This window comes from Myxocyprinus asiaticus, chromosome 3 (genome assembly GCF_019703515.2).
Source record: "Myxocyprinus asiaticus isolate MX2 ecotype Aquarium Trade chromosome 3, UBuf_Myxa_2, whole genome shotgun sequence".
In the NCBI taxonomy this organism is placed as follows: Eukaryota; Metazoa; Chordata; class Actinopteri; order Cypriniformes; family Catostomidae; genus Myxocyprinus; species Myxocyprinus asiaticus.
Genome location: NC_059346.1, coordinates 26,907,011 through 26,934,891, shown reverse-complemented (window position 1 = coordinate 26,934,891; position 27,881 = coordinate 26,907,011). Strand labels below are relative to the sequence as shown.

Genomic DNA, 27,881 nt, shown 5'->3' with positions numbered 1-27,881 from the left:
TCAAAAGTTTAGGGTCACTTACTAATTTTTTATTTATTTTGTTTTACATTTTAGAATAATAGTACTCAAAACTATGGAATAACAGAAATGGACCTATGGGAATTATATTGTGACTAAAAAAATCCAAAAATCAAAACTGTTTTGTTTGAGCATCTTCAAAGTAGCCACCCTTTGCCTAGAATTTGCAGAAATGTACTCTTAGGATTTTTTCAACCAACTTCTTGAGGTATCACCCTGGGATGCATTTTAAACAGTATTGAAGGAGTTCCCATCCCATGCTGGACACTTATTTGCTGCTTTTCTTTATTATTTGGCCCAAGTCATCCATTAAAATAAATAAATACAATATTAGTTTTGTAATGAAATAAATTAATATGTTGGCACAATACTTTTTTTGTTTACAAAACTAATTTCAAACATTTAAGCATACGCCTTCAGATCAAAAGGTTTTTAAGATCATGAGAAACATTTCAGTCAAGTGACCCCAAACTTTTGAATGGCAGTGCATTTCACAAGGGCAAGGAGGGTAATTTTACACTGAACCTATATACAGTTTAAGATGTTTTAAAGACTTTTTTTCTTTTTTTGCCCTGGGAAAGAAAGAGGCAAATTTGACTTAAGCGAAGCCAAATATTTTCCCCATGAGGGGACTGTGCAATAATACAGTATCTATATATATTATGGGTGTAAAAAATATCGTATCCTATTGTATAGAACGATATAACGCTCACGATTCAATACTATATGTATCGTACAATACATAAACACATTATAGTGTAATTAAAACCGAGCAGCGCAACATCGAGAGCTGCAAAACAATCTCCACTGTGAGGGGGTGCTGAGCGCTCACAGGAAAAACAGAGCAACACTTACAGTACATAGGTGAGAAGATCGATGGCAAACGGCAAGTAGATTGTAGCGTTACAGCTTGACGAATTTGCCAAACAACGGCGTCATGTCCCGGCGCTAAATCGGTGGATTTGCGAGGCAGAAACAGCAGCAGCAAATTTACGTTTACGTTTAACAGTAAGTCTCTCCCAGACGACACTGAGCATGACAGTGAGCAAGACGCTCGTAAGTATCAAAAACAAGCTTATTCAAAAAAACTGACAACATAAGAAACCCACGATTACATGACATTTATTATTCTCTGCTTTTGACGTTGAAATGTAAACGGGTATAATCACAACACTTGTGCACATGTTATATGCCGTTAATGTTTACATGCAAAGTGAAACAGGGAAGAGGGCAAAAAAATAGTAATATGTGTGCCGATCGGTTTTTGCTCAATCCGCTTGTTAATATTTGATAATATCGTAAAACCAGAGGTCAAGTTCCTCCTTTTTTTTTTTTTTTTTTCACCACTAAATGACATTGAAAGAAGTTTTTCCCTTGCTACAGATACTTTAGCTTGATCACTGGGGGCTTTAATACATTAAGGCATGATTTTCTATAAAGCTGCTTCAATACAAATGACTTGTGTAGACAAACACATTTTTCTCAAGAAAAACATGAAAATTGTGAGTTCATGAGTTTTTCTCATTACAATCAAACAAAATAAATGCAGTGCTATTGTTTAAGTTACTTTTTTATAGAGCTCTGCGTTTTGTTGCCAATGTCAGACATTTATTATTTAAAATACATATACACTGGCGGCCAAACATGTGGAATAATGTACAGATTTTGCTCTTATGGAAAGAAATTTCTACTTTTATTCACCAAAGTGGCATTCAACTGATCACAATGTATAGTCAGGACATTAATAACATGAAAAATTACTATTACAATTTGATTTTTTTTTTTTTTTTTTTAAATACTTCAAAGAGTTCTCATCAAAAAATCCTCCACGTTCAGCAATGACAGCTTTGCAGATCCTTGGCATTCTAGCTGTCAGTTTGTCCAGATACTCAGGTGACATTTCACCCCACACTTCCTGTAGCACTTGCCATAGATGTGGCTGTGTTGTTGGGCACTTCTTACGCACCTTACATTATAGCTGATCCCACAAAAGCTCAATGGGGTTAAGATCCATAACACTCTTTTCCAATTATCTGTTGTCCAATGTCTGTGTTTCTTTGCCCACTCTAACCTTTACTTTTTGTTTTTCTGTTTCAAAAGTGGCTTTTTTTTTTCATTGCAATTCTTCCCATAAGGCCTGCACCCTTGAGTCTTCTCTTTACTGTTGTACATGAAACTGGTGTTGAGCGGGTAGAATTTAATGAAGCTGTCAGCTGAGGACATGTGATGCATCTATTTCTCAAACTAGAGACTCTGATGTACTTATCCTCTTGTTTAGTTGTACATCTGACCTTCCACATCTCTTTTTGTCCTTGTTAGAGCCAGTTGTCCTTTGTCTTTGAAACACCTTTGTATTAAATCTTTCAAGCATTGTATAGCCTTCATTCCTCAAAACAATGATTGACTGACAAGTTTCTAGAGAAAGCTGTTTCTTTTTTGCCATTTTTGATCTAACATTGACCTTAAGACATTCCAGTCTATTGCACACTGTGACAACTCAAAAACAAACACAAAGACAATGTTAAGCTTCATTTAACGAACCAAATAGCTTTCAACTGTGTTTGATATAATGGCAAGTGATTTTCTAGTACCAAGTTAGCAATTTAGCATGGTTACTCCAGGGTAAGGTGTTGGAGTGATGGCTGCTGGAAATGGGGCCTGTCTAGATATGATCAAAAATGACTTTTTTAAAATAGTGATGGTGCTGTTTTTTACATCAGTAATGTCCTGACTATACTTTGTGATCAGTTAAATGCCACTTTGGTGAATTAAAGTACCAATTTCCTTTCAAAATAGCAAGATCTGTACAGTATTCCAAACTTTTGGCTGCAAGTGTATATAGAATCCTTGCACGAGTGTGAGCGAAACATACGTGGGTGGTGTTTTAAAAAAAAAAAAAAGTATTGTATTGTATGGCAAGGCTTTGCATCGTATTGTGAAATTTGAGTATCGTTACATGCCTAAAATATACAGTATATCACTGAACTCGACATCTATTCAGAGTGCAAATTGACTCAATGAAAATGACATTTGTATAGGACCTTTTAGTTTTTTGTTTTTTTTTCACCACAAAATTTGATTGTTACGTGTAGGGCTGCAACAAATAATCGATAAAACCGATAATTATTGATAATGGAAATCATCGACAACGAATTTCATTATCGATTAGTTGGATATTTGTGGTGAGCACAGAGGAGCTCCATCAGTGATGTCACTTTACAGCCCAGTGAAAAATGTGTTGTCTTCAAAGAAGATCATAATAAGCGTATAGTTTAATGTGGAGCGATTGCTGCATCAGGTGCGTTGGCAAAATTATTGTGCCGTTTAATGCGCTAAAGAGTTGTTTCTCTCCAGCCAAACTCACCTGTATGAACATTTATGACATTCAAAAAATAATAATATCCACAACTAAGAGACATGTGGTTTTCATGTACAAGAAAGCCCTGGATAACAGAATATTATTCAAAATAATAATAATTACCATTCTCAGTTTGAAGTCTTGCTCTTTGAACACTGAAGTCATTTAACTGACAAATATTCTCATCATTCTTGGCTTTGAGTTCACTGAGTTGATCCTCAACAGAATGACACATCTTCTCAAGATTTGCCTGTAAATGTAAACATTTTCAGAATGACGTCAAAATAGTGTTGAGATTGTTCATCTTAAATCTTGCTGAGCAGCTGGCTTGTTTCAAAGTCTTTCCTGTGTGTAAAAGGGAAAAATGTTATGACTCGTTTGAAATAAACCACAACTTGAATATTATTGTGATAAATTAGAATTCTCACTCCTTCAGTTTCTCATCTGATTGCTGCTTGTCATTCTCCAGGTCCACGATGGATTCTTGAGCCAGTTTCAGTCTCCTTCAAGCTTTCTCTTGGCTCTCTCATGGTCCATGCGTAGCTTCTTCTCTTGTTCAAGGGAACCCTCAAGCTGTGCAAATTATTATTATTTATTTTATTGATTTGAAAAACATGTTAATTATTATTAGCAATATTATATAATGGTTTTACTAGCAATATGCTTTTTTATCTTTAATGTTTACTCTCCTCTTCTAGTGGTGGTTTGTAAAATACTCAAACTGAAATATTCAATAACCTAATCATAACTCTGTACCACAACTCACACCATCAACTTGCTGCTCAAGCTTTGTCTTGGGTTTGGTCAGGGTGTTGACTTTGTCCTCCTCTGCCTGGAGATCATCCAGAGTCTGTTAATGTGCCTCTTGGAGGGCATTATTCTCCTTTGTAAGCTTGGCAATTCTCTCATCCTGTGCTGCCATTTCCTCAGTCAGGTTCTTTTTTTTTTTTTCACCCAATTTGTAATGCCCAATTCCCAGTGCGCTTTTAAGTCCTCGTGGTCGCGTAGTGATTCGCCTCAATCCGGGTGGCGGAGGATGAATCCCAGTTGCCTCCGCGTCTGAGACCATCAACCCGTGCATCTTATCACGTGGCTTGTTGAGCGCGTTGCCACGGAGACATAGCGCGTGTGGAGGCTTCACGCCATCCACCGCGGAATCCGCGCTCAACTCACCACGTGCCCCACCGAGAACGAACCACATTACAGGGACCACGAGGAGGTTACCCCATGTGACTCTACCCTCCCAAGCAACCGGGCCAATTTGGTTGCTTAGGAGACCTGGCTGGAGTCACTCAGTCAGGTTCTTGACCTGTGTGATGTTGGATACTAAATTACTTCCTTTTGTTCTAATTAATATTTTTTAACAAAAAGTTAGGTGCATAATAGAATTGAAATAAAACTTTAAATCATCTCAATGTTTCTCCTTTTCCACTTTAGCCAAGGTGAGCTCCAGGTCATCAATGTCTTTCTTCAGCTCAGAGCACTCATCCTCTAGTTTCCTCTTCTTGACTGTGAGTTCAGCATTGATTTCTTCCTCATCCTCCAGTCTCTCAGTTGTCTCTAAGTTTAGCATTAAGCTGAATTTAGCTCTTGATCAGACCCACACACCTCTCCTCAGCATCTGAGAGATTCTCAGATTCCTGAGAGGAAAAAAAGACTGCTTTATAATAGGAGAACATACTGTTAATATTTTACACAGCCAAATTTTAGTGAATTCATTAATGCATACTTACAGAGGCTACTTGAAGTCATTGTGACCAGAGCAGCCAGTTTCTCATCACGCATCTCCTCGAGTACCCAGAAGACCAGCTTTAAAGAACACCTGAATTCAGCACAATAATGCAGAGTTTGTTTAATCATAGCTGAAAACATACAGCATGGTTATGAATTGTTTTAATGCAGAAAATGAACCTTTGTGTGCCCAAATCTATACTTGTCATGATTAACATTGATGAATCCAGGAGTTTCTCAAAGGCCTTTTGTTGTCCATAAATGATCCTTCAGGGATAACACTGGCATTCAGCACCTTGTATCTTTGGAAGATTGATCAAAAGGCTTCATATTTTTACATTGAGATAACCCTCCAACAGGAAGTAGTATTTACATGCAGTCCTGTTTACCTCTGTTTGAAGTCACCATAGAGGATTCTGCTGGGAAAGCCCTTTCTGAAAATTCTGATACCCTCCAGTACACCGTTACACCTCAGCTGGTGGATAACGAGGTGGTTCTCCATGAGACCTTTAAAGAACAATTTACACATTGAGCTCAATACATGAAAATTTCACATGGCCATTATCATATATTGTGCTGGTGTCAGAATATCTGTAAGCCCTTAATTACTTCATACTTTACCTAGAGTCTTGGACTCATTGGGAATCAGACAATGCACAAAGTGAGGGTGAGTGCTCCTCAAGCTGGTCATAAGCTTGCCCAAGTACTTCTGTGGAAAATAAAGAGAGTTCTCTCTCTCTCTCTCTTTTTTCTTTTTTTTAAAAACAGTAATATTTTTGTCATATCAAGTTCGCCATCCTCTATACTTACCCTGAACTGGGAGGACACAGTCTGCACAAACAGTAAAATAATGAGCCACATTACTATTTCAATCATTCTGTATTTAAAATATTTGTAATATATAATTACCCTCAACAACAGGTGGGTAGAGACTCATTCAGTGGATCCTTGTTCTTGTCCAACCAGGCAGCGATGTTGTAATACACAGTTCCAGCATAGTGAACCAGGGAGAAGTGGGCCTCAAGTTTGCCTTTGGCAGGCTTTGGTTTCTGGAAGGCTTGGTTTTTGCCAAGTTGCTGATCATACAGTTTGTTCTTGAAGGAAACGTCTGTAGCTTCGGGGAACATGTACTCCTCTTCAAGGATGGAGAAAATACCCATGGGCTTTTGTAAATGAATGAAGTGTATTACTAAAAGTTTCAGATTTTGTGAATGGCAAATTATAAAAATGTAGAAGTAAGCCAGAAAAAAACTTCTCAATGAGCTCAATGCAAGTAGCCAAGTCCATGCTGAAGTCAATGAACTACCAAAACAATGCCCTCCTTTTTGTACTCCTCTTGTTCCAGCACAAACATTTGGTGATTGAAGAACTGTTGCTGTTTCTTATTGGTGAAGTTGATGTACAGCTGCTCCATGCTGTTGAACTGGAGAGAAAGAAACATTTACTGAATACTGAATATGAGTCAACTCACGTTAAAATTAGATACAATGAAAATTCTTACAATAAAGATCTCAAGCGAGCAATATCCTGCGCACCAATGAAGAACTGTCTGGCTTGTTTTGTGTCCAACATCTGGTTGATACAAACAAGAACATTCTCTCATAGGTAGATTTGGCCAAATTGCTAACAGAATTGTACACATGTGAATAGAATTTAGTGTAAATATTATTTAAACCTACTCTGCTTTTGTGATCATTTGTCTTAGCTAGCAACTCTCGTTGCTTGACACATGGTACTATTACATACCTGTGGCACGGTTTGACCTTTGGTCACATACTCATTTCCGACCTTCACTCTGGGGTAGCACAAAGCCCTCAGCATATCAGCAGAGTTCTGCATCTGATAAATACATTTGAAAAAATAAAAAGAAAAAAAACATTCTTAATTTATTTATTAATTTATTCTTCAGTATATTTTTATTAAATTCTATATTTAATGTAGCATAAGCATCATTCTAAACTAAATCAAAGCACCACATTCAAATGCCCATATTTAAATTTTCACACTGTTTCAGTTACTGATCAGACAAATGAGACTTAATATTTTAAAACCCAGACTAAAATACAAGCAATAAGACTGGTCTCAAGCTACTGTAAGAAGCACACATTCTAATATAATACATTTGAACTCTTCACCCAGTCACCCAAGTCTCACCCTCAGTCCCATCAGGCTCAGCTGCTGCTCACGCTGCTTCTGCTTAAACTTCGTGTTACCATGATGCAGCACAGCTCCAGTGAACTTGTAGATGCCCATCTTCTCCTCAGCACTAAAGCCCAGGTTGTCAATAGCTGTCTGAAAAACATATATTATTTTCAGTATATACAGTAACAATTAAGAGACAGATACTTCAGTTGTTTTTTAAACTCACATCAGTTGCAACCAGCTCCTCTTTATCATCAATGCTTGCCACTCTGATCTAACCCTGACTGCACATGGGGAAATCATTGGGGTTGGTGTTGTAAAATAAGCAGAGTGCTTATCACAAAGCCTTTTACAATATACACTGACATTTCAAGATGAAATTGAAAAACATTTGTGCACCTATCAATCAGCTCAGTAGAAGATGTGGTAGCCTCTCTCATCTGGAAGCTGGAATGTCACTCTAGACTTCTCCAGCAGATCTGTTGAGAGAATGTAAGGATGTCATGTTCTGAAGAGTGATTGACAAAAATATACAGATTGATAAATAAAATCATGTCCATCTAAATGTCTCAATACCAGCACTAGCCAGTTTTCCAGTTGTGCCAATGTGAATTCTGATGAATTTACCCTGTTTAAAACAAAATAACATAGTTGTTACTGTGCAACACAAAAATCAAGCGCAACTGACCAAGCGCTCTGTATAAATAAAACTGGTGAACTTTCAAAACTATATGAGTTGTCATTTCTCTCAGTCTTGGCATTACCATAAGCCTCGAGCAGAGGGGTTGGTGGCAATGATCTGGTCCTCAAGAGTTCCCTGTGTTGTGTGAAAGGTTTAACTTATTTCATGTCTCATATCTAAACATCATTTGTAAAGTATTTGGCATTTTTAACATAAATGTAAATATAGTTTTGTATCTCGTAACTGCATTTTGTCGGGAACTTGCTCTTTCTTCTTGTCACCACCCACTGCAACTGTGGCAAAATACTGGATGACACATTTGGTGTTCACGGTCTTTCCAGCACCAGATTCTCAACTGGTTTATGAGAGATGATAAGATGATTGGACATGTATAAGTTCAATGAGAAGAAAATAAAACTGTTCTCAACATCTCTAAACAGTAGATACATACGTAATCAAGACAGACTGGTTCTCTCTGTAAATTCAAAGGCAATCATTTTTAGCAATTGTTTTATGAAAACTAAAATCCAGAATTTCACAAAATCAGAATCAGCTTGTTTAAATCTAGATCTTACTGTGACAGCGGGGGCATGGTTGAGCGTCCGTCAAGGGAGAGAGAGAGCGGTAAGGGTGCATACACCTGAGCCAAATTATGACTAACACCTGTCTCTAATTGTAGTGAGGTTGGGGAGAGCGGCATAAAAGGACCATGCCTGCGCCATATCGAGGGAGAGAGCCAGAGATCTAGAGTGCCGCTGAGGAGTTGATGTGTTAATGTGAAGCTAAAGAGTTAATGTAAAGCTAATGAGATATTGTGAAGCTACTGAGTTATTTTGAAGCAGAAAGCTCAGACTTCGGGCGATCCTCAGCCTCCTCAGCCAGGAGAAAGCCCCGGCTGCGACCCCAGACAACACTAGTCCCTTGCACCCACCCTCACTCATGAAGATGGGTGCGGAAGATGACCCCGAAGCCTTCCTCGACCTGTTCGAGCGGACCGCCGAGATCTGGCATTGGCCGCGTGCTCAGTGGGCGGCCCGGCTTATCCTTTTGTTGTCCGGGGAGGCCCAGCTCGCATCTCAACAACTGCCGGCAGCTAGTCTCCTGGCCTATGACATCTTGAAGAAAGCCATCCTGCAGCGGGTTGGCCGGAGCCCAGAACAACACCGCCATCTCTTCCGGTCGATGGAGTTGGAGAGGACTGGCCACCCGTTTGCCTTCTCTCAATGTCTCCATGACTCCTGCCGGAAATGGCTACTGGCGGGGGACCGCGACGTCGAGGGAGTGGTTGACCAAGTGGTGCTGGAACAGCTGATCTGCCGGCTTCCAGAAGGGATGTCGCTTCCTCCAGCGTTACTGGAGTTGGATGAAGTTGTAAAATTGGCTATAACTTCACACAGAAAATGTAAGCAATTTTATCATACAAAAATCATGTTAACACACATATTATTTACGTCTTTTAGCTATACTTTTGAAACAGTGAGTATTTTAACGGTTACAGATTGGCCCCTTCACTTCCATTTTATGCATCTCACTGGAACCCAGTGTAGGAGTTTTAGGAGTGGGTGGCAAGACGGAAGCGGGAGACGGTGTCGCAGACCATGTGTGTATTATTTATTCTCAAGGCTTCACTCAAAATATGCTTTCGAGCAAAAACTTCAATTTACACACACAGCTTCAATGATAACAGTCAACATAAACTCAATTTTATTATTTAAACAACTTTTCAGTGTACAGCTTCAGTTTGTGTGTGTGTGTGTGCGCACGTCTCAGACTCTCTCTCCCGGTCTTCTTTACTGTTTTATGGCAGTTGGCAAACCAGCAATTGGTGCATTTTCTGCCACCTACTGGTATGGAGTGTGGAGCATTGATGTTATGGTAAAAATAAATAAATAAATAAATAAATAAATAAACATATTCTTAAATCCTGTTTTTCAAATGTATGTCCTTCAAATATATTAGTAAAAATGTATATACTCTTCCATCCTTATTTAGTAGGATTTTCAGTGAAAGCTGAGTAATATCTATAGATTTCATTGCTTCTATAAGCTGTGATCTTTCATTCTTATATGACAAACATTTTATTAGGACATGTTCAACTGTTTCAGGAAGACCACATCTTATGCAACGACTGGATTCATGTTTGCCAATACTGAAAAGTGATTGATTTAATGAGGAATGCCCAATTCGGAGTCTAAATATTATTGTATCGTCTCTCCTGTTTCCATAACTATTCTTCTCAGCTCCAACAGCTCTTTGGATATTATAGAAATATCCAGATGTATCTCTCAATTCCATTGACCTTGTCACATTCTTATTACAGCTGTTTTGATTATTCCTTTTACTTCCATTTTGCTCAACGATACACTAAAGTCTATATCATGATGTCTTACAGCTTGTTTAGCTATCTGATCAACTTTCTCATTTCCTTCTACCCCATGTGAGCAGGTATCCATAAAAAGGAAATGACTGTTCTTAACTGATGTATCCTATACAGACTTTTAAGTATATCTAATAAAATATCCTGCCTTGTAGATGATTTCCCACTTTTTAAACTTGATAGAGCTGAGTATGGGTCAGAACATACCACCACTTCAGCTGGATGGACCTCTTCAACCCAATGAAGAGCCATTATGATAGCAAGCATTTCCGTAGTGTAAACGGATAGATGATTTGATGTCCTTTTTGCTATTTTGTACTTAAAATATGGTATGTACACTACTGCGGCTGTATTGCCTGAATCAGGATCTTTAGATCCATCTGTGTATATCTGAATTGTTGAGAAAAATTTCTGGTCCAAATACTGATGCACTATTGTGTCTTTTGAAACTCGTCTGTTTTTTTATTTATTCTGTCTAGCACCTGAAAGTCAATTGTTGGCATTAGGAAAACCCATTGAGGTGTTACTGACATGACAATAGTTGGGCTAACTGATATTACTTATTCCTATTTGTTCAGCCTCCTTATTTGCTTTGCATCCAAAGCTATTCAGGTTCATATACTCCTATTCCCAACAGTTCTCAATAACTCTTTTGACTGGATGTGATTCTAACTGTCCTTTTATAGATATCCAATATGCCATTTCCAGCTTGATTCTTCGAATTTTCAATGGCATCTCACCCATTTCCACTTGTATTGCTGATATTGGGGATGTTTTAAATGCACCACAGCAAATTCTCAATGCTTGGGATTGTATAACATTTACCTTATTAATCAATTATTTGCATGTTGAGCCATACACCATACTTTCATAATCTATTTTAGACCTTATTATTGCGCAATACACTCTTTTTAGAGACTGCCGATCTGCGCCCCAGTCTATCCCTGCCAAACATCTTAACACATTTATACCTTACTTGCTTTTGTCTATTATTCTTTGGATGTGTGTGGCAAATGTTCATTTAGAATCCATCAAAATCCCTAGAAATCTGATAACTGATATTTGCTCTAACTCTTGATCATACTGCTTCAATTTAACAGAGGGAGTTTTCTTCTTTTTTGAGAAACACACCACTTTGGTCTTTTCCACTGACAGCTTAAAACTCCAATTATTTGCCCAGTCCTCCTCTTCTTTAATTGCTGTCTGCATCCTTTTCACCACATGTGATATATATCATCCTCTTTTCCATAAGGCACTATCATCAGCTTGTAATGATTTTCCTATTCCTAGGACAACTTAAAATATATCAGTTATCATTATTTTGAAAAAAAAAATATATAAAAAAAATGGGACTGCAAACACTGCCTTGAGGAGTTCCATAGCCAATATTGTATATCTTAGAAAAGGAGGACCCCACTCTAACTTGAATAGTTCGATTAGCTAAAAAAATCCATTAACCAAAACATTTTCCCATTAATACCCATTCGATCTAGTTTAATTAAAAGTCCATCCTTCCACATCATGTCATATGCCTTCTCTACATCTAAAAACACTCCCACCAGTACTTATTTATTAGTCTGAGCTTTTCTAATATCTGCTTCTAAACTTAATACTGCATCCATTGTGTTTCTTCCTCTTCTAAATCCACTCTGATGTTGACTTAAAAGACCCCTTAATTCTAAAACATATCAGTCTTGACATAACCATTCACTCCATTAATTTGCAAAGGTCTGATGTTAATGCAATTGGTCTGTAACTTGTTGGTTGTGAATGATCTTTTCCTGGCTTTGCAATTGGAACAATTATTCCGTGCTTCCATGTAGAAGGGAGCTTTCTCAATTCCCATACTTTATTAAAAAGTTGAAATATCATATTCAACGATGGATTTAAAAGATGTTTTGTCATTTCATAGCATACTTCATCTTTTCTTGGAGACGTATTCCTCACCCCTGCAATGGCCTGCTTCAATTCATATCATGAAAAAACTACATCCAATGTGTTTCCAGATGGACTTATTTGATTAAGAATATTAGGAGCTTCTCTTATATTCTTTTCTCTTCTTAACCTCATTTCTTCTGATATATTTTGATTACTATGTACCTTTACAAAAGTTTCTGCCAATATTTCTGTTTTTTCTGAATTTTTAATGATTTGTCTTTCTCCACTAATTAAAACAGGTATACTTCTGTAAGTCTGTATCCCTCCCATTTTCCTTATCATCCCCCACATTTCATTAATGTTTACTTCCTTTCCAATATCGTCACAGAATTCCCTCCAATGCTTCCTTTTTGCTATCCGGATTATTTTCCTGACTACTGCTTGAGTTCTCTTATACTCAATAAAATCATTAAATGAATATGACTTTCTCTCTTTTCGCAGTGCTCTATTTTGTTTGTTGAAAGGCTTTTCTGCAGTCCTCTGTCCACCATGGAACAGCTTTCTTCCTCCTAATTCCCTTACTCTTTCCAATTACATTAATAGCTCCACTTATCTAACTATTTAATTCCTCTACATCATCTGTAGAGTAATTTATATGTATCATTCTCGCCTCACTTATTTCTTGAAATTTCTTCCATTCTGTCATTTGAGTTAATTCTACCCCCATTTTACAACTTATAGGGGAATGGTCACTACCTACTGTACTCTCCTCCATCACGTTCCATACACATTTTCTAGCCAAACTCTGGGATGTAATTGTCAGATCCATTGCTGACATGTCCTTGAGCTACATCCACTCTCGTGTTTCTACCATCATTTAAGCATACTAATTCCTTCCATTCCAACATTTCCATTTTGATGTGTGTAATTACAACCCCATAATGTACTGTGAGCATTAAAATCACCACACCACTTTATGATTTCCCATTCCTCCTACTTTCTTAAACATTTCACTGTTTAATCTTTCACATGGATTATAAAAATTAATTAATTAACTATTCTGATTCTTTGTGTCCCTTCCCATACTTCTACCACCAGTGATTCATATTACTTATTTACATCTACTATTCTATAACTCCTTGGTTTACAAAAGTGGCGACCCCACCACCATTACCAGCGCACCTATCCCTTCGTATTGTAGTATATCCCTGTATTAGTTTCCTGTATACACAAAATATGTGGTTTATTATTAGAATTATCTACATATTTCTTAAACTCTTGTCCATTTGAAATGAAGCCTCTTGCATTCCATTGTATGTTTATTAAAACCATTATACTCCACCACATACTGCCTGGGAGTTCTGCATCTTGATTTTCTCATTTATTATTTCCACCGTTAAACCTTCTACTTCCAATTGTCTTTCAGCTGCCCTTACTATGTTCTTGATTCTTTCCATTCTACTTTCCATTTGAGTAGAGCAATTTATTACCTGCTGCATAAAAGCAACAAATGATACTTTATCAACTAGCATTGTATTTTCATTAATTTTTCTGAGATTGTTACTTTTATTTATTTCTGATTGCTCACTTTGCACACTTTCTTGTTGAACTGTATTCTTAACCTTCTTTATTGCTTCTGCATACGTCAAACCCTCCGATACCTTGATATTCTGGATTTTCACTGCTTCTTTCCTCACCTGACATCCTCCATAACCTGCACTATGCTCCTCTCCGCAGTTACAACACTTGGGTTTCACATCATGTCCACATTTCCCATAATCATGATCTCCACCACACCTTGCACATCGATTCTACCCCTTACATACAGCTGCCACATGTACATACTTTCGGCATTTAAAGCACCTAAGCGGAGGTGGAACATATGGTCAAACCGCATAACTAACAAAGCCTAGAAACACTCTTTCAGGCATTTGTTCTTCATCAAAGTGCAGCATTATAGAAAGGCTGTCCATTCTTTCTCTATTTCTGACATACTTTAATCGCTTTACATCTTCCACTTTTGCCCCAGTTAAATTTCTCTTGATTATTTCTTCTGTCACATCCGTTGGAACCCCTGTAATAACTCCTTTCACCCATTTCTTTTCATCTAACACAGTACACACGATCTTCTGTCCTAGTAATGACTTTAAACCTAATGCCACTTTTTGTTGGCTGCCGTCCTTACAAATGAGCAACAAATTTCTATTTCTTAACATTATAGCGCTTTCAATTTTCCCTATCGCATCCTTCAACGCTTTGGTCACTTTCAATGGTTTCAATATATTTGTACACTCTGCCAAGAATTTTATCATTACCTCGAATTCCTCCTTTTTTTTTTTCTCCTGTTGCTTTTCCTTTTCACTATCCGATCCTGAAGACTTCCATCTTTTTCAGCTTTCTACTATGGTCCATTTACTATTACCACTATTCCCTTTTTCCACCGCCACAACATTCATCCTCCATTTCCTGCTCACTTCCTGATTCTGCATCACTTCCCATCATCAATGCTCCAGTCACAAACCAGTGTTCATCACCGCTCGCAACCGAGCGTGTCTCTCTCTCCCAGTCTGGCGTTCCGCCGGCCTTTTAAAGCTTGTCTCTGCCATCACTGAAATGAGACACAGGTGTTTAGAGTCAGTAATCACCAGGTGACGGCTCTTACCGCTTCCTCTCTCCCCACTGACAGACACAACCACGTCCCCCTCCACACCCAGATTTTTGCTTCTTTTTTTTTTTTTTTTTTTTAATAAATATTATGCCACAAATGCTGTTGATTGAGCTCAACTTGTATTGAACACGGAATATTCGTTTACACTTACCTAAGTGTCATACAAGACAAGGAGTTGTTGGTCTTTTCTCTTTTTGGTAGTTGGTAGGAAATGTGTCTTTCATGCAGACTGAGTGTTTGCTGTTGTTTGGCGTTTCTGATAAATGATTGCATAAAGTAAATACCAGTAATTGTTGTGAAAGGTCATCACTTTAGATTGTTCTGCAATGCTTGGTCTCATTGAATAGTTAATAATGTTTTTTTTTAGTTGAACTGAGATCAGTACTGGTTAGTATTGTTTATTGCCTCCATCACAATTATTAGGTACCATGCGTGATTATTAGCAACGTTGACTTTACTAAAAATATCCTACCCAATGGTGCATATGGTTAGCAATGGAATTAGAATTAAAATGGAAATTATTTTGAATGGGGAAAAGAAAAGTGCATTGACTTGATGGAAAAAGAATGTGCTAAGCAGGAAAACCACAAAGTGTCTTTAAAAATCAGAGGCTCGAAGTTTCAAAGGAATACAAGTGAGATCCAAAGTACAGTTACATCTTGCTGGCTTTGTAAAACTACTGTAGCTTCATCATTGTTCATCTCTGCTGAAGCTTTCCTGCCTCTGAAAATAATCAAGTAGCTTGAAGCTCATGTGAAAAAGAACTTCAAGCAAGGCAGAATGCAATACTGATGAATAAAAATATTGCTTATGATGTATTCAACCTTTGGTTGAAACTGCAATGAACAAACTCTTGCTATTGAAACATACAAACTACTAAGTGTAAACCTTGAGACTTTACTATATACAGTAGCCAATTATGTATTTATCCCAATAGTATGACAAAGCATGGAACAAAATATTTAAAAACAACTTGGTTGCATCATATTGGTTTGACTTACTGCTTTCTGAAACAACTCAAAAAGTGTAAAAAAAAAAAAAAAAACTGACATTGTTTTTCACTAGTGTTACTTCCTCAGTGTAATATATTTAGTGGTTTTAGAGTAACAGGATTGTGTTTTTAACAGCAATGATCTGTATCCTGCCCCTGCACCACAGTCAACAGAGTTATTTATAAACATTTTGTTGGCTCAGAAAACAGAAGTATTAAATTACAACTTAAAGAGGAAGCATCAACTTGTGGGGGAAAGGCCAAAACAACAAACATAAGAGAGATCTGCCTAGCAGTAGTAAAACCATAACTAAACTGTTCAAAGAAAAACAACTTAACAACAGAAATGTACACTAACTCCCTGACTGGCCAAAAACAGGAGAAAACAGTGTAATACAAACAGAACTGGCTCCCACCTCCCTACAGCTTCCATAGAAAAGTTAAACATGAACAACTGAAAAGTGTTTTAAGCTGTGCAACAGGTTTAAATGTTGGAAAATCACTAATAATAGTAAACAAAGGAAACAATAAATAAGCCACGTGTAGGCTACAACAAGCTTAGAAGTTGGAGTCACCATCAACAGTAATTAAAGTAATAATAACTGTGAAAGCTACAACTAAGCTTTCCAGCTACTCAATCAACAGAGTACTAAGCAATGCAGTACAGCACAACACAACACAACACAACACAACACCCTGAGCTGGGACAGGACAAAGAACACCGCTCTGGAGAACTCTCTGAAGGAAAGGTTCTCACTCTTTGTGAGTTTCTCATCTGCTTTTAAGCTGCCTCCCTCTTCATTATTGAGCAGCTACCTGCTGGAGAGTGTGTGGGAGGAGCAAAAGAGGAAAAAGGGGGAGAAAACACAGGGAAAATATCAGTCAGAATGCTCTCTACAGTGCAGGTGTAGAACCGTGTGAGGATGTGGCGGTTCATTCCAAACTTCCTCAGCCGTCTCAGGAAGAAGAGGCGCTGATGAGCCTTCTTCACAATGGCCTCAGTGTGGATGGACCATGTGAGTTTCTCAGTGATGTGGACACCCAGGAACTTGAAGCTGCTGACTCTGTCCACTGGTGCTCCATTGATGGTGATGGGGCAGTGTTCTTAACTCTTCTTAACTCTTCTGCACTCAGTAAACTCTCTGTCAGAAAAAATCTGTTAATAACTGTAAAGTTGAAAATAATGATCAAAGTTTAAAGCACTCATCAAATATAGTTTGGAAGTGTAAGAGTAGGTTAAAGGAATATTTCAGGTTCAATACAAGTTAAGCTCAGTCGACAGCATTTGTGGAATAATGTTGATTACAACAAAAAATAATTTTGACTCGTCCAACCTTTTCTTTAAAAAAAAGAAGCAAAAATTGAGGTTACATTGAGGTACTTACAATGGAAGTAAATGGGGCCAGATTTTGGAGAGTTTAAAAGCAGAAATGTGAAGCTTATAATTTTATAAAAGCACTTATATTAATTCATCTGCTAAAACTCATGTATTATTTGAGCTGTAAAGTTGTTTAAATCATAATTTTTGTTGACATTAAATCGTCATGGCAACGAAAATGTAAAATTGGAAAAACTTTACACAAAGTTTAGTAAGTGATTTTAACACACTTAATCATGTTAACACACATATTGTGTATGTTTTGTGGCCATACTTTTGAAATAGTGAGTATTTTAAAGTTTACAGATTGGCCCCATTCACTTCCATTGTAAGTGCCTCACTGGAACACAGATTTTTGCTTTCTTAAAAGAAAAGGAGGGGCAAGTCAAAATTAATTATTGTGGTAATCAACATTATGCCACAAATGCCTACACATAAACCTCTCTCTAAAAACCTTTCTTCATCATACAGTTGACCTATACCTGAAATGTATGGCAGTGTGTTTTGATTATGTTTGCTTGTTTATCCAAAAGCCATAACAAAAATATGATGATGGGGAAAATGTACTTTTGAGAGTAGAATTCACAAGTTAAATCTGACAAGAATGGTATTATAAATTGTTCTTCTTCAGCTCATATCACCCTAAAAATTCTCTCATTCATTCATATTCTGCTTCTATAGATGTGTTATATCAAGGGAGAAATGATACCGGACTTTGAGTAATCAACTCATCAGTTGGCTGATAACATTTTTTGTTTTTTAGAAAATGCAGCATAATATGGTTCAATTCTGTGCTTGAAGTGGGGCGGTATATACACTTCCTTAATTTACTCTACAGTTTACTGGCAGTATTTCTTGCGTACCACCACTTCTCAGAGTCTCCCGGTACAATGTAATGTCTTTATTTAATGTAAGTCAGTTATCCAACTAGGCCAGCCAATCAGTTTTATCTGACCTTCCAAATTATTTTAATAAAATTGCGGTGGTAAACATCCGAGCCCTCTCTGGGCAAAACTCAGCGGTGAGTTTAACAACACTCGACACGTGCAACAGCATCAGCGGCCATCAAGCTATCCATGGTCCAGTTCCGAAGGAGCGTGTGTGTTTAAGCTTGTCTGGCCATCACTTACACTTTTCCAAAACATGAACCAGCAACTTTTAGGTGAGCGCATTTTATCACGTCTTATTCAATCAAATGGATTTATGCACATTGTTTAGCAGCTGGGTGCAGTCAAAACTACATACTTAAAAAACTGTCAAAGCTGTTACAGAGCTGATATCAGCTCATATGCACAATCTTTTTTCACAAAAAATAAATCGATGATGAAAACCGAAGCTTCAAAGAAAATACACAGGAAAATTAGCATTTTATTCTCAATTCTTTCCTCTAGTGCTCGTAAAAAGATTGTGAAGTGTCACGGAACCTTCCTATGCATAAATCCTGACAGCGTTTAGTTGTATACAGATGTGTGTCAGCGTTCACAATCCTGAACATCATCAAATCAGTTTGTTCATCGTTTCTTATGATTATTTATTATCTGCACAAGTATATGGCTCCTCTGTGCAAATTCATGTGTGCAGGACTTAAAGCACTGGTTAAATTCATATTGTAAGAATGATATTCTGATTCTCGTTGATGATGTAAGTGATGTGAGCAAATAAAACCATCAATTAAACATCTGTTGCAACTGACATCTTCTGTCACCTCAGTGGAAAACAGCTGCACAAGTTAATCTAGGGCTCAGAAAATCTGAAAATAAGCAGAACAAAATCACACGTGTCCATTACGAGTTCAACATGATCGGGATGATGTGTCTTCATGTGTTTGTGACAAGTGCTGTTTCACATAGAGACTGAGATTGGCTCGTGCTGCGAGTTATCACAGATATAGACTAAAAACAGTTAGGCTAAGTAATCCCATTGTCATGAGGACAAACAGGTATTTTTAATAAAACATAATGCAGAATACGGTTTCATATTATTAATAGAAACATTTATAGCTGTTAATCAAGCATCAGTGTTTAACACATTGGTCTGTCAGACTGAATTAAAGGTTATTGATCATCATTGGTGAAATGCTCCAACACCTGAAATATGATGCATTTTGATAATATTACACTAGGAAAATACCTGATAAAACTTAAAATAAGTGGCCAGAATGTACCTGCTGTCTCATATTTAGATTTTTATTATTATTATTATTATTATTATTATTATTATTTTTATTTATTATTTACTTTGCTATTTTAAAGGCCTATACAACATTATTGTATGTCTGTAAATCTGAAAAAGAAAATTACCAAAAACTGGGGGGAGGGGGGTCAAGGGGGTCCTGATCTTGTAAATGTTCTCAGAGTGGGGGCTTACTGTCAAAGACTTTGAAAAAACCCTGCAATATGTCATATGCAATGTAATGCAACATCATTATATTTTTTTCATATCGTTCGATATCAATATTTATCACGATATATACTGTACAGTTCATATCATTAATGGAGGCAGAACTGCATTCCCCATGTTTGTTAGACCTCAAGAATGAATTAAACATAACTTGTTTGTTTACAAGTAAATTCCATAGGGTAAGCTATCTTTAAAGTACACTAAGTTTAGGATTTAATCCTACATAAGGTGTGTGACCTCTTTTTGAATAAATTTAGCCAATGTCATTATCTTCAGCTGACGTTTGACTCCACTGAGGCGGGTTTGTCGGCCCATTTCGGCACCGTTTCGCGGCTAGCCCACCGGGAAAAGTCCCGGTTCTCCTTATGGCCAGTGCGCCCCTGAATGTAAATAACCTTTGGGAATGTGTTCTTCCAGAAGTTTCTGCTTCTGAGGGCACAACCAAATGTGAGCACAAATGGCATGGCGGGTGCCGTCATGTTTAATGGGACTCTTATAACATTTCGGGGTTTACGCGGTAAAACATCATCAAATTCAATGTTAAGGGTCCGATCGATCATGACAAACAGGGAAATGTGAAGCAAATGCAATAAAACCATACAAATAAAACACACATTTAATTAATAGTTAAGGTTAAAAGACTCCAGGGCTCGACGCTAAAATCTGTGTGTAATCGCGCTCGTACTCCTAAAATATTTTTTTTAGGAGCACAGTCAAAAATTTAGGAGCACAGTCGGAGATTAATGTTAGACTTTAATAAACAGTTGAAAGCTGTTAACTGTTTATGTCACGGGTGCTCGGAGCTCAAAGCACTAGCAGAGTGCATGAACGCGAGTGGTTTTGAGTAGCGCTTGTTTCAGATGAGGAAGCATATTTAGCGCATTTAAAGCGCCAAACGAATATCATTACATTTACAGGAAAAGCGCTGCAATAACCAACATATTAACTCCCACTTCAGTTCCACATTCGGGCTGGACATAATGTTTTGACCTTATCACACACATATAAAATACCTCACACTCTTATTTCAAAATGCCTGTTTTTGCGTTCATACATGCTGTTGTGTAATTATTTTTCTATGTAAAACATTCATAAATTGTTTCATGTTTCAAAACCCTCTATAATAATTTTTTTTTTTACTTTTTACTTTTAAAAAAGAAGATATTTTTCTTCAATCAGTGTCAATAAACAGCAGTTTGATGGGCAGGTTCCAACTTACCCCATACAGTTAATATGGGGCATGATGTCGCAAAAGGTCACCATTTGCTAAATGAACTGTATCTTTTTCCTGTGCAATGGACATTTTTCAATAACCTTTTTGTTGGCAAGACTTGGATATGTGTCTAAACAGAAATTAACTACCCTGAAAAATATTTACTGGAGTAAAAAGTGTAATATCTTTCCCCTGTCTCCCCATATTTTGATGAGGTGCAGTTACAGAATAATTTTCAATATTTACAGCAAAATATTGTTTTATAATATTTTTTTCTCATACATGCAATACTAATGCAATGGTTTACAATTATAATACAATCATCACATTCATTACATGCAAAAGTTGACAAAACATTTTTGAAGAAATTAAAGCATTAAGCTCTTTACCGCATTCAAAGCTATTTCCTTAAATCTTGTGGCAGAACAGTTCTTAACATTCACAAAACTTGCTTGGCATCCTATTTGCACCTTCCTGCAAATGTTGCCAACCTCAGGGCCATAATCTGCTGTAACTTTCCTGTGCCCTGTAGCTCAGTCTTGTCTGAGCCAAACAGTCTACAGAAACATGCACTATTTATATACTAGCTCTCTGGCCAGTATCTATTACAGGATCTCCATGTAAAATACATGTGATGCAAGTGCCCCAAAAGGGTGGGAGGGTGGGGTGAATTCTTGTTGATTTATTATCAATAGAACTACAACCATAAAATAGTTTTGACCAATAGATAGGACAAATTTTGCACAGATGTGTGTACTAAAGGACTGCATATGATTATTTGTAACGGTAAAGCCCTTGTTAACAAGATGACCACTATTCTGAGTATTGCCAAAGGTCTATGGTGATTACAGCCCCATCTGAAACTAAAAAAAAACTTTGCAATTGTTTTGATTGAGGCTATAAAGTGAGTAAAGCAATTTTACCTGGTGACCAGATATTTGTACTAGTACAATGAGGCTTGATTAAAATGCACTTGGACAAAAAGTCCTAACGTTTAAATTCCCTTGTGTGTGTGTCAGAATCTACTGTAATGAACCATGAAAGCACTCTCAGTGATTCTCCAGCTGAAATCTCAGGCTGTACATCTGTAGCCTAACATGCCAAAAATCATTGGAGAAGTGTCCAGTCTGTCAACTTAGCTTCATGGACTCTTAAAGTTTAATGAACACATTTGACAAATTCCCACCTACTATGTTTATCTCTCATTTGGAATAGCTATGATTCTGAAAATACTTAGAGATCAGTAGCTCAGACAGTCCTTCAACATGAACAGCTTATTCAAATTATAATTTCTATAGAGTTTTATTGAACCATTTTCACTGAAATGTGTAAACCAAGAAGTTAAAATAAGAAACTGCCCTCATTTAGAGTTGATATATACTGTATATACATGAACATTACCATGTTAATGTTATGTAAACGTTAAAAATGTTCTACAAGTTTTAGATGTTATATTTTTTGTTTATCTTATTCTGTTGCATGTTTGAAGGGAAAGGTTGTATATGTTCTTATTCAACACTGTCCTTAAGATGTCCAGGGCTTGTATTTATTGGTCATTTTCCATACAAGGTATTGAATTAGCACTGCACCCAGTGACCCATAAAATCAATAAGCCTGTGAACCTGACACCCACTTTTGCCTATCACGTTTTCGCTGTCACAGCTACATTTATTTCCGACCATGTCAACTGCTAACATCTAAAACAAACATAAGGAGACCGAACAAACAGCTGCAAGCTTAGTTCAGCACCAACTGATTGCCATACATGCGCATGGCATAACTTAGTTAACTGCAGTATTGAACGGTGTAAATTTAGCTAAACTTTAATAGTGCAAACTTCTAGATTTCAAAGACTATAACTTCAATACTTATTAGAGGTACTAAGTGGACTGCTGCAATGCAAATGAGATTACATTTTGATGGTTTATGGATCCATCAAATATATTTTCTATAACAAGAATTGTCACCTTGATCATATGTATGTATTCAATTTGATCACAGTTTCTATAAAGTGCAGAAATGAAGGGAGTTAAGAGGTTCTGGCATTATTTTTTTAAACCATGCATGTGATACAATTACACATGCAGTGTACCAACATATTCAGTAATTTATGCATGATAGGGGCCTCAATAGTGTGTCTCTCATTTACTGCTGCTTGAAAATGCAAAGATCAGCATACATTAACATTTAATAGCTCAGGCCCATAATAGGGAGACACTGTCCACAAAATGGAGAATGATATTAAATAACTTTACCAACACTACCTATTCCTAGAAAAGTTTCCATTTGAGTTTTCATTCTTAATTTTCTGAATGTATTTCTTATTTTGTTCTTCAAAGTAGCTCCCCTTTGCCTTGATAACACTTTTTGCATTCAATTAAACAACTTCATGATGAAGCTGTCTTTAAAAAAAAAAAAAAACAATAAAAACAAAAAAACATTATTATTAATTAATATATTATTTAAAAACTTAAAAATAATAGTTATTTTTAAGCAAATTCAGGAATTTAAACAGAAGCCTTCAGATTAAAAATCTTAAAGATCATGTGAAATCAGGTGTACAAACTTTTTACTGGTACTGTACAGCATATAGTCCAATAGTAAATTAAAATAAGCCATATTATTTTTTATTTCTTAGTATTTGTATGCATGTATACTGTTTGGTCAAACAGCTAAACCTGCTCCCTCATGCGGTCGATCTATGTAATTGCATGATAAGTTATTCTATCAGAATGGGTTCATTGCCTTTAGATGAAAAGTTCTTGAAGATCACAAGACTCTTGCATTCAGATGTGTCCAAACTTTTTGACTGGTACCATATACAGGCCAATAGTAAATTCAAATAAGCATTATTGTTATTATTATTTTTATTATTATGTGTGTGTGTGTGTGTGTGTGTGTGTGTGTGTGTGTGTGTGTGTGTGTGTGTGTGTGTGTTTTAAAAGCTTACCCTGCTCCCTCGTGTGGGGGATAAGTGTAACTGCACGAGAACTCATTGGGTCCATCTCACAGGTTGGCAAATGTTACTCGCTTATAACTATTTCTTATGGGACACAAAGTTGTCTTCCTCCATGGAGTGCATGGGGGCTCTGAAAACTGAATTCTCCATTGTTTTTGTGACTGATGTGACTGAAAAAAATAATTAGGTCCAGTCTGACCAACCCTGAGAAAAGTAGCAGGTACCATGTGACAACGTCCAAATATGCCTTCTTCCCTTCTATAAAGTATGCCAAAATATACTCTTTCAAACTTTCAGGACATGCGCCGCCGCCCTCTGTTTGTCTACTGTGGGACATCTCTCAACCTTTAATCAATTGCAAAAGAAATGCTATCACACTTGGCTTACAATTTAAACAAGTTATTATACACACTAATAGACCTTAACTTACCGTATTGTTTTGGACTGTTTACGGCAGAAGTCAACGGTCTTATCTATGAACAGGAGTGTTTGGTGTTTTTATAAGTTTCACATGTTTTAAATTGTCAGTTGCAAGCACATCAGAACATACAACACATTGGACGTGGTTCGTTATTTAGCAAATGAATGAATCATTTTTGTTCACTTTCTTTCTTACGGCGTGAACGAATCGCTGTTTGTAATGAATCAGTTGACTCAATGTCAAGTTAAGTCAAGTCATTTTTATTTGTATAGCGCCTTTCACAACACACAACGTTTCAAAGCAGCTTTACAGAAGATCAAGCATTAACAGAAGATAAAACTGTAATATCTATAATGTCTTAAAGTCATCATTGTGTAGTTTGATAAAATACGATTGTGAATTGTTTAAAAATAAGTAATTAAATAATCATTGTATTTATAACCCCAGTGAGCAAGCCGAAGGCGACTGTGGCAAGGAACACAAAACTCCATAAGATGTTGGTTAATGGAGAAAAATAACCTTGGGAGAAACCAAGCTCACTGTGGGGGCCAGTTCCCCTCTGGCTAACATCATGAATATAATGCCAATATTATTATGTATAGTGCAAGTCATGGTTTAAAATTATTAAACTAAGTAAGTGTTAAGGGCCAGTGTTTAAAACAAAGATTTTGTATGAACTGTAAGATTAATGACTAATGTCTTTGTAGTCCATCCTGGATTAACTGCAGAAGTTCACATAGATGCAATTGTCCTCGTTAGTTGGCTGATGAAGGGTTTTGTTTGCAATTAATTGATAGTCTATGTATTCCATTTCAAGAGTGTAATCCATCATTAGACCGAGGTGATGCAGGCAGAGATCAGTTAGGTGCATCGCAGTTCAACCTGGCTGGTAATTTCGGTGAGGTCTATACTAAGTCCAAGGTTCAGGCAATGGCATATGAAGTATCCCATGTCTTATGGTTGGAGTTGGCATCAGTTCATCCTCTGAAGTCCATTGTAATAGACTGAAGTGATGTTTGGCTGGCACCGGCTGCTATTAGTCATTATCACACAGCGACACGTAGCAGTGGAGTCCAACACCAAGCAGGAACGGAGCTGGATCTGGCCGGATCTGGTGACCTCAGGATAGGAGTTCTGAGGGTGAGACAGGGAAACAAATAAAATAATATTAGCATAGATGCCATTCAATTTAAATCCATATCTTAAGAAGTGATATGATAGGTGTGGGTGAGAAACCGATCAATTTTTAAGTCTATTTCTGCTAGAAATTCTTCTCCCTGCCAAGTAGGTGGCGTATGCATGAAGAATGTGAATCACCAAAAACACAAGAAGGATATGAAAGTGAAAGTTGAAGTGGAGGTTGAGCGAGCAGGGAGGATAATTTATAGTAAATAGTAAAAATATAGTAAATATAGTAAATTGACAAAAATATTGATCTGTTTCTCACCTACACCTATCAAATCGCTTCTGAAGACATAATTTTAACCACTGGAGTCATATAGATTACTTTTATGTGGACATACAGTATGTGATTTTCGGAGCTTCAAAATGTTGGAACCCATTCACTTGCATTGTATGGACCTACTGAGCTGAGAATTTCTTCTAAAAATCTTCATTTGTGTTTTGCTAAAGAAAGAAAGTCATACACATCCAGGATGGCATAAGGGTATGAGAGAATTTTCCTTTTTCGGTGAACTATTCCTTTAAAAGCATACCTTGGACAGAGCCCTTCTACATAGGTCAGCCTACAAGCTTAGCATAATATAGCATAATGCGGTGGTCCCTTAGACATTCAATAGTTGGTACACTGGTGAGGAGACAAGTGGCCGTTCTTTTTGAATGGGTGTCTATGGAGGAGATGCTTCCCGACGCTAAATAAACTGCTTTTGTGAGGAAACAGTTCATCACAGTTCATGAATTGACCCCCTGACCCCCCTCCACTAATCTTCAACATGTTTTACTCTTAACAATCCATTTAGAATGAACTATGTGTAGAGTTTACTAAGATAAAATTGCTGTTTTATAAGAGAAGTCAAGGACAATTTTGCAACAGGTAGTTTATGGCTCTCCCCATTCATTTGTATGGTATCCGCAAACGGTGACTTACTGTCGTAACACGCTAGTTGACCGTTAAGCTCTCTCCTATGGTAAAAACGCAGAGGTTGTTATAGTAGATCACTGCTTCGGGTCTTTAGTGACCCCGGACCTCATTCCACCCCCTGTAAAATTGCACAAAAAAATTAAAAAATAAATAAAAAATATAAAAAATTAAAATAAAATGTTTATACCAAAAGTGTATAGGGTCATTAGAGACCCTAGGTATGTAAGAGTGTCATTTTATTTTTTTATTTTTTTGCACTTCTATAAATTATATGTTTATGATTATTTCATATCTATATAAGTTTACTATCACAGGTTATCTATTTCTTTGTTTATTACAAGAGGAATGAGTACTATATTCATACAAATAAACACTATATCATGTTGATTTTCTGTGCAGCAATGAATTATTAACAATGGTGAATTATCATTATTTCATATGTTATTTCTTACTCAAGGTGGCGCTGTTGTATTAGTGATTGACTTGATTTACATTTGACATTGCTATTTGATGAAGAAACAACATGAACGTAAACTATAGCAAGTGTAACACATGAACAGTATGATTTGGCTATTGTCATTTGGGTGTACTTCTGAAATGATGTAAGTTGTGCATCTATTTAGACTCAATAAGTGCCTGAAAAAAATACATGTTTATCTTATGTGTATCTTTTGCATATCATATATGTTATATGTAGCTTAATATGTGTTTGTCAGCCAGTTACGTCTCATGAAATTTCAGTGTTAAAGTAACACTGTTCTAGATTTGTCCTGATTTGTTGCATTTTCTCGTTGACATATGATAAAGCATCAAAATATATTCAAAATATATTTTATTCTATTATTTTCTAATTGTTTTAAAAAAAAAAAACATTGACACTCTCTGGACAATTTGTATATCCATTTGTGACAGATAACCACTGACAGGTAAGTTTTGGGTCTCTAAAGACTCAAATAAAAAAGAGTGTTTGGTGAAATTCCCATGCATTTAAGGGTTAATGACTCACATAACACATAAAAGACATACATTTTTAGCCACTTACTGATGTAAAAGATGTAATTTGCAGAAATGGTGACTGAACTAACTTTTTTGTTGAAAGGATTAAAAAAACTCGACTCAATGGGGTGAATCAAAAAGTGGCCAATTGGCATGCTTATTGAAGTTTAAAAAGTAAAGCATTAATTTGATGAAACATACGCAATGTAATGACATGATTAACTATTTATATGCAAAAGTTCAACACCCTTTTAATTTAGTATATCCTTCCAAGTGTCACCAATGCATCTTCTGCAATTAGCTGAACCCAGTGGAGGGAAGATAGTAAAATTTCTGAACTCTTGCAGATCCTCTCAAGCTCTGTCAGGTTTGATAGGGACCGTCGGTGGACAGACATTTTTAGGTATCTCCAGATGTTCAATTGGGTTCAAGTCCAGACTCTGGCTGGGCCACTCAAGAACATTCACAGAGTTATCCCTAAGCCACACTTGCATTGTCTTGGCTGTGTGCTTAGGGTCATTGTCCTGTTGGAAGGTGAACCTTTGGCCCAGTCTGAGGTCCTGAGAGC

The 27,881-nt window shown here is 36.8% G+C and overlaps 1 protein-coding gene and 1 pseudogene across 2 annotated transcripts; one reads left to right on the top strand and one right to left on the bottom strand.

Annotated features, from left to right (window-relative positions):
- Positions 1-833: 833 nt before the first annotated feature.
- On the top strand, positions 834-11,312 carry LOC127422325 (uncharacterized). 2 transcript variants are annotated; one of them, XM_051665762.1, is made up of 2 exons: positions 834-1,074; positions 8,611-11,312. In XM_051665762.1, the coding sequence occupies exon 2, from the start codon at positions 8,871-8,873 to the stop codon at positions 9,822-9,824; it is 954 nt and encodes a 317-aa protein (XP_051521722.1). In that variant the 5' UTR covers positions 834-1,074; positions 8,611-8,870; the 3' UTR covers positions 9,825-11,312. The 2 variants fall into 2 exon arrangements, with proteins under 2 accessions (XP_051521722.1, XP_051521733.1); XM_051665773.1 differs by lacking the exon at positions 834-1,074 and adding an exon at positions 4,860-4,887.
- LOC127420520 (myosin heavy chain, fast skeletal muscle-like) overlaps positions 3,646-27,881 on the bottom strand; it is a 36,459-nt pseudogene continuing 12,223 nt past the window's right edge.

Bases quoted from the DNA above. Each gene is read 5' to 3' on its own strand.
- LOC127422325 (XM_051665762.1), top strand. From the start codon at position 8,871: ATGAAGATGGGTGCGGAAGATGACCCCGAAGCCTTCCTCGACCTGTTC.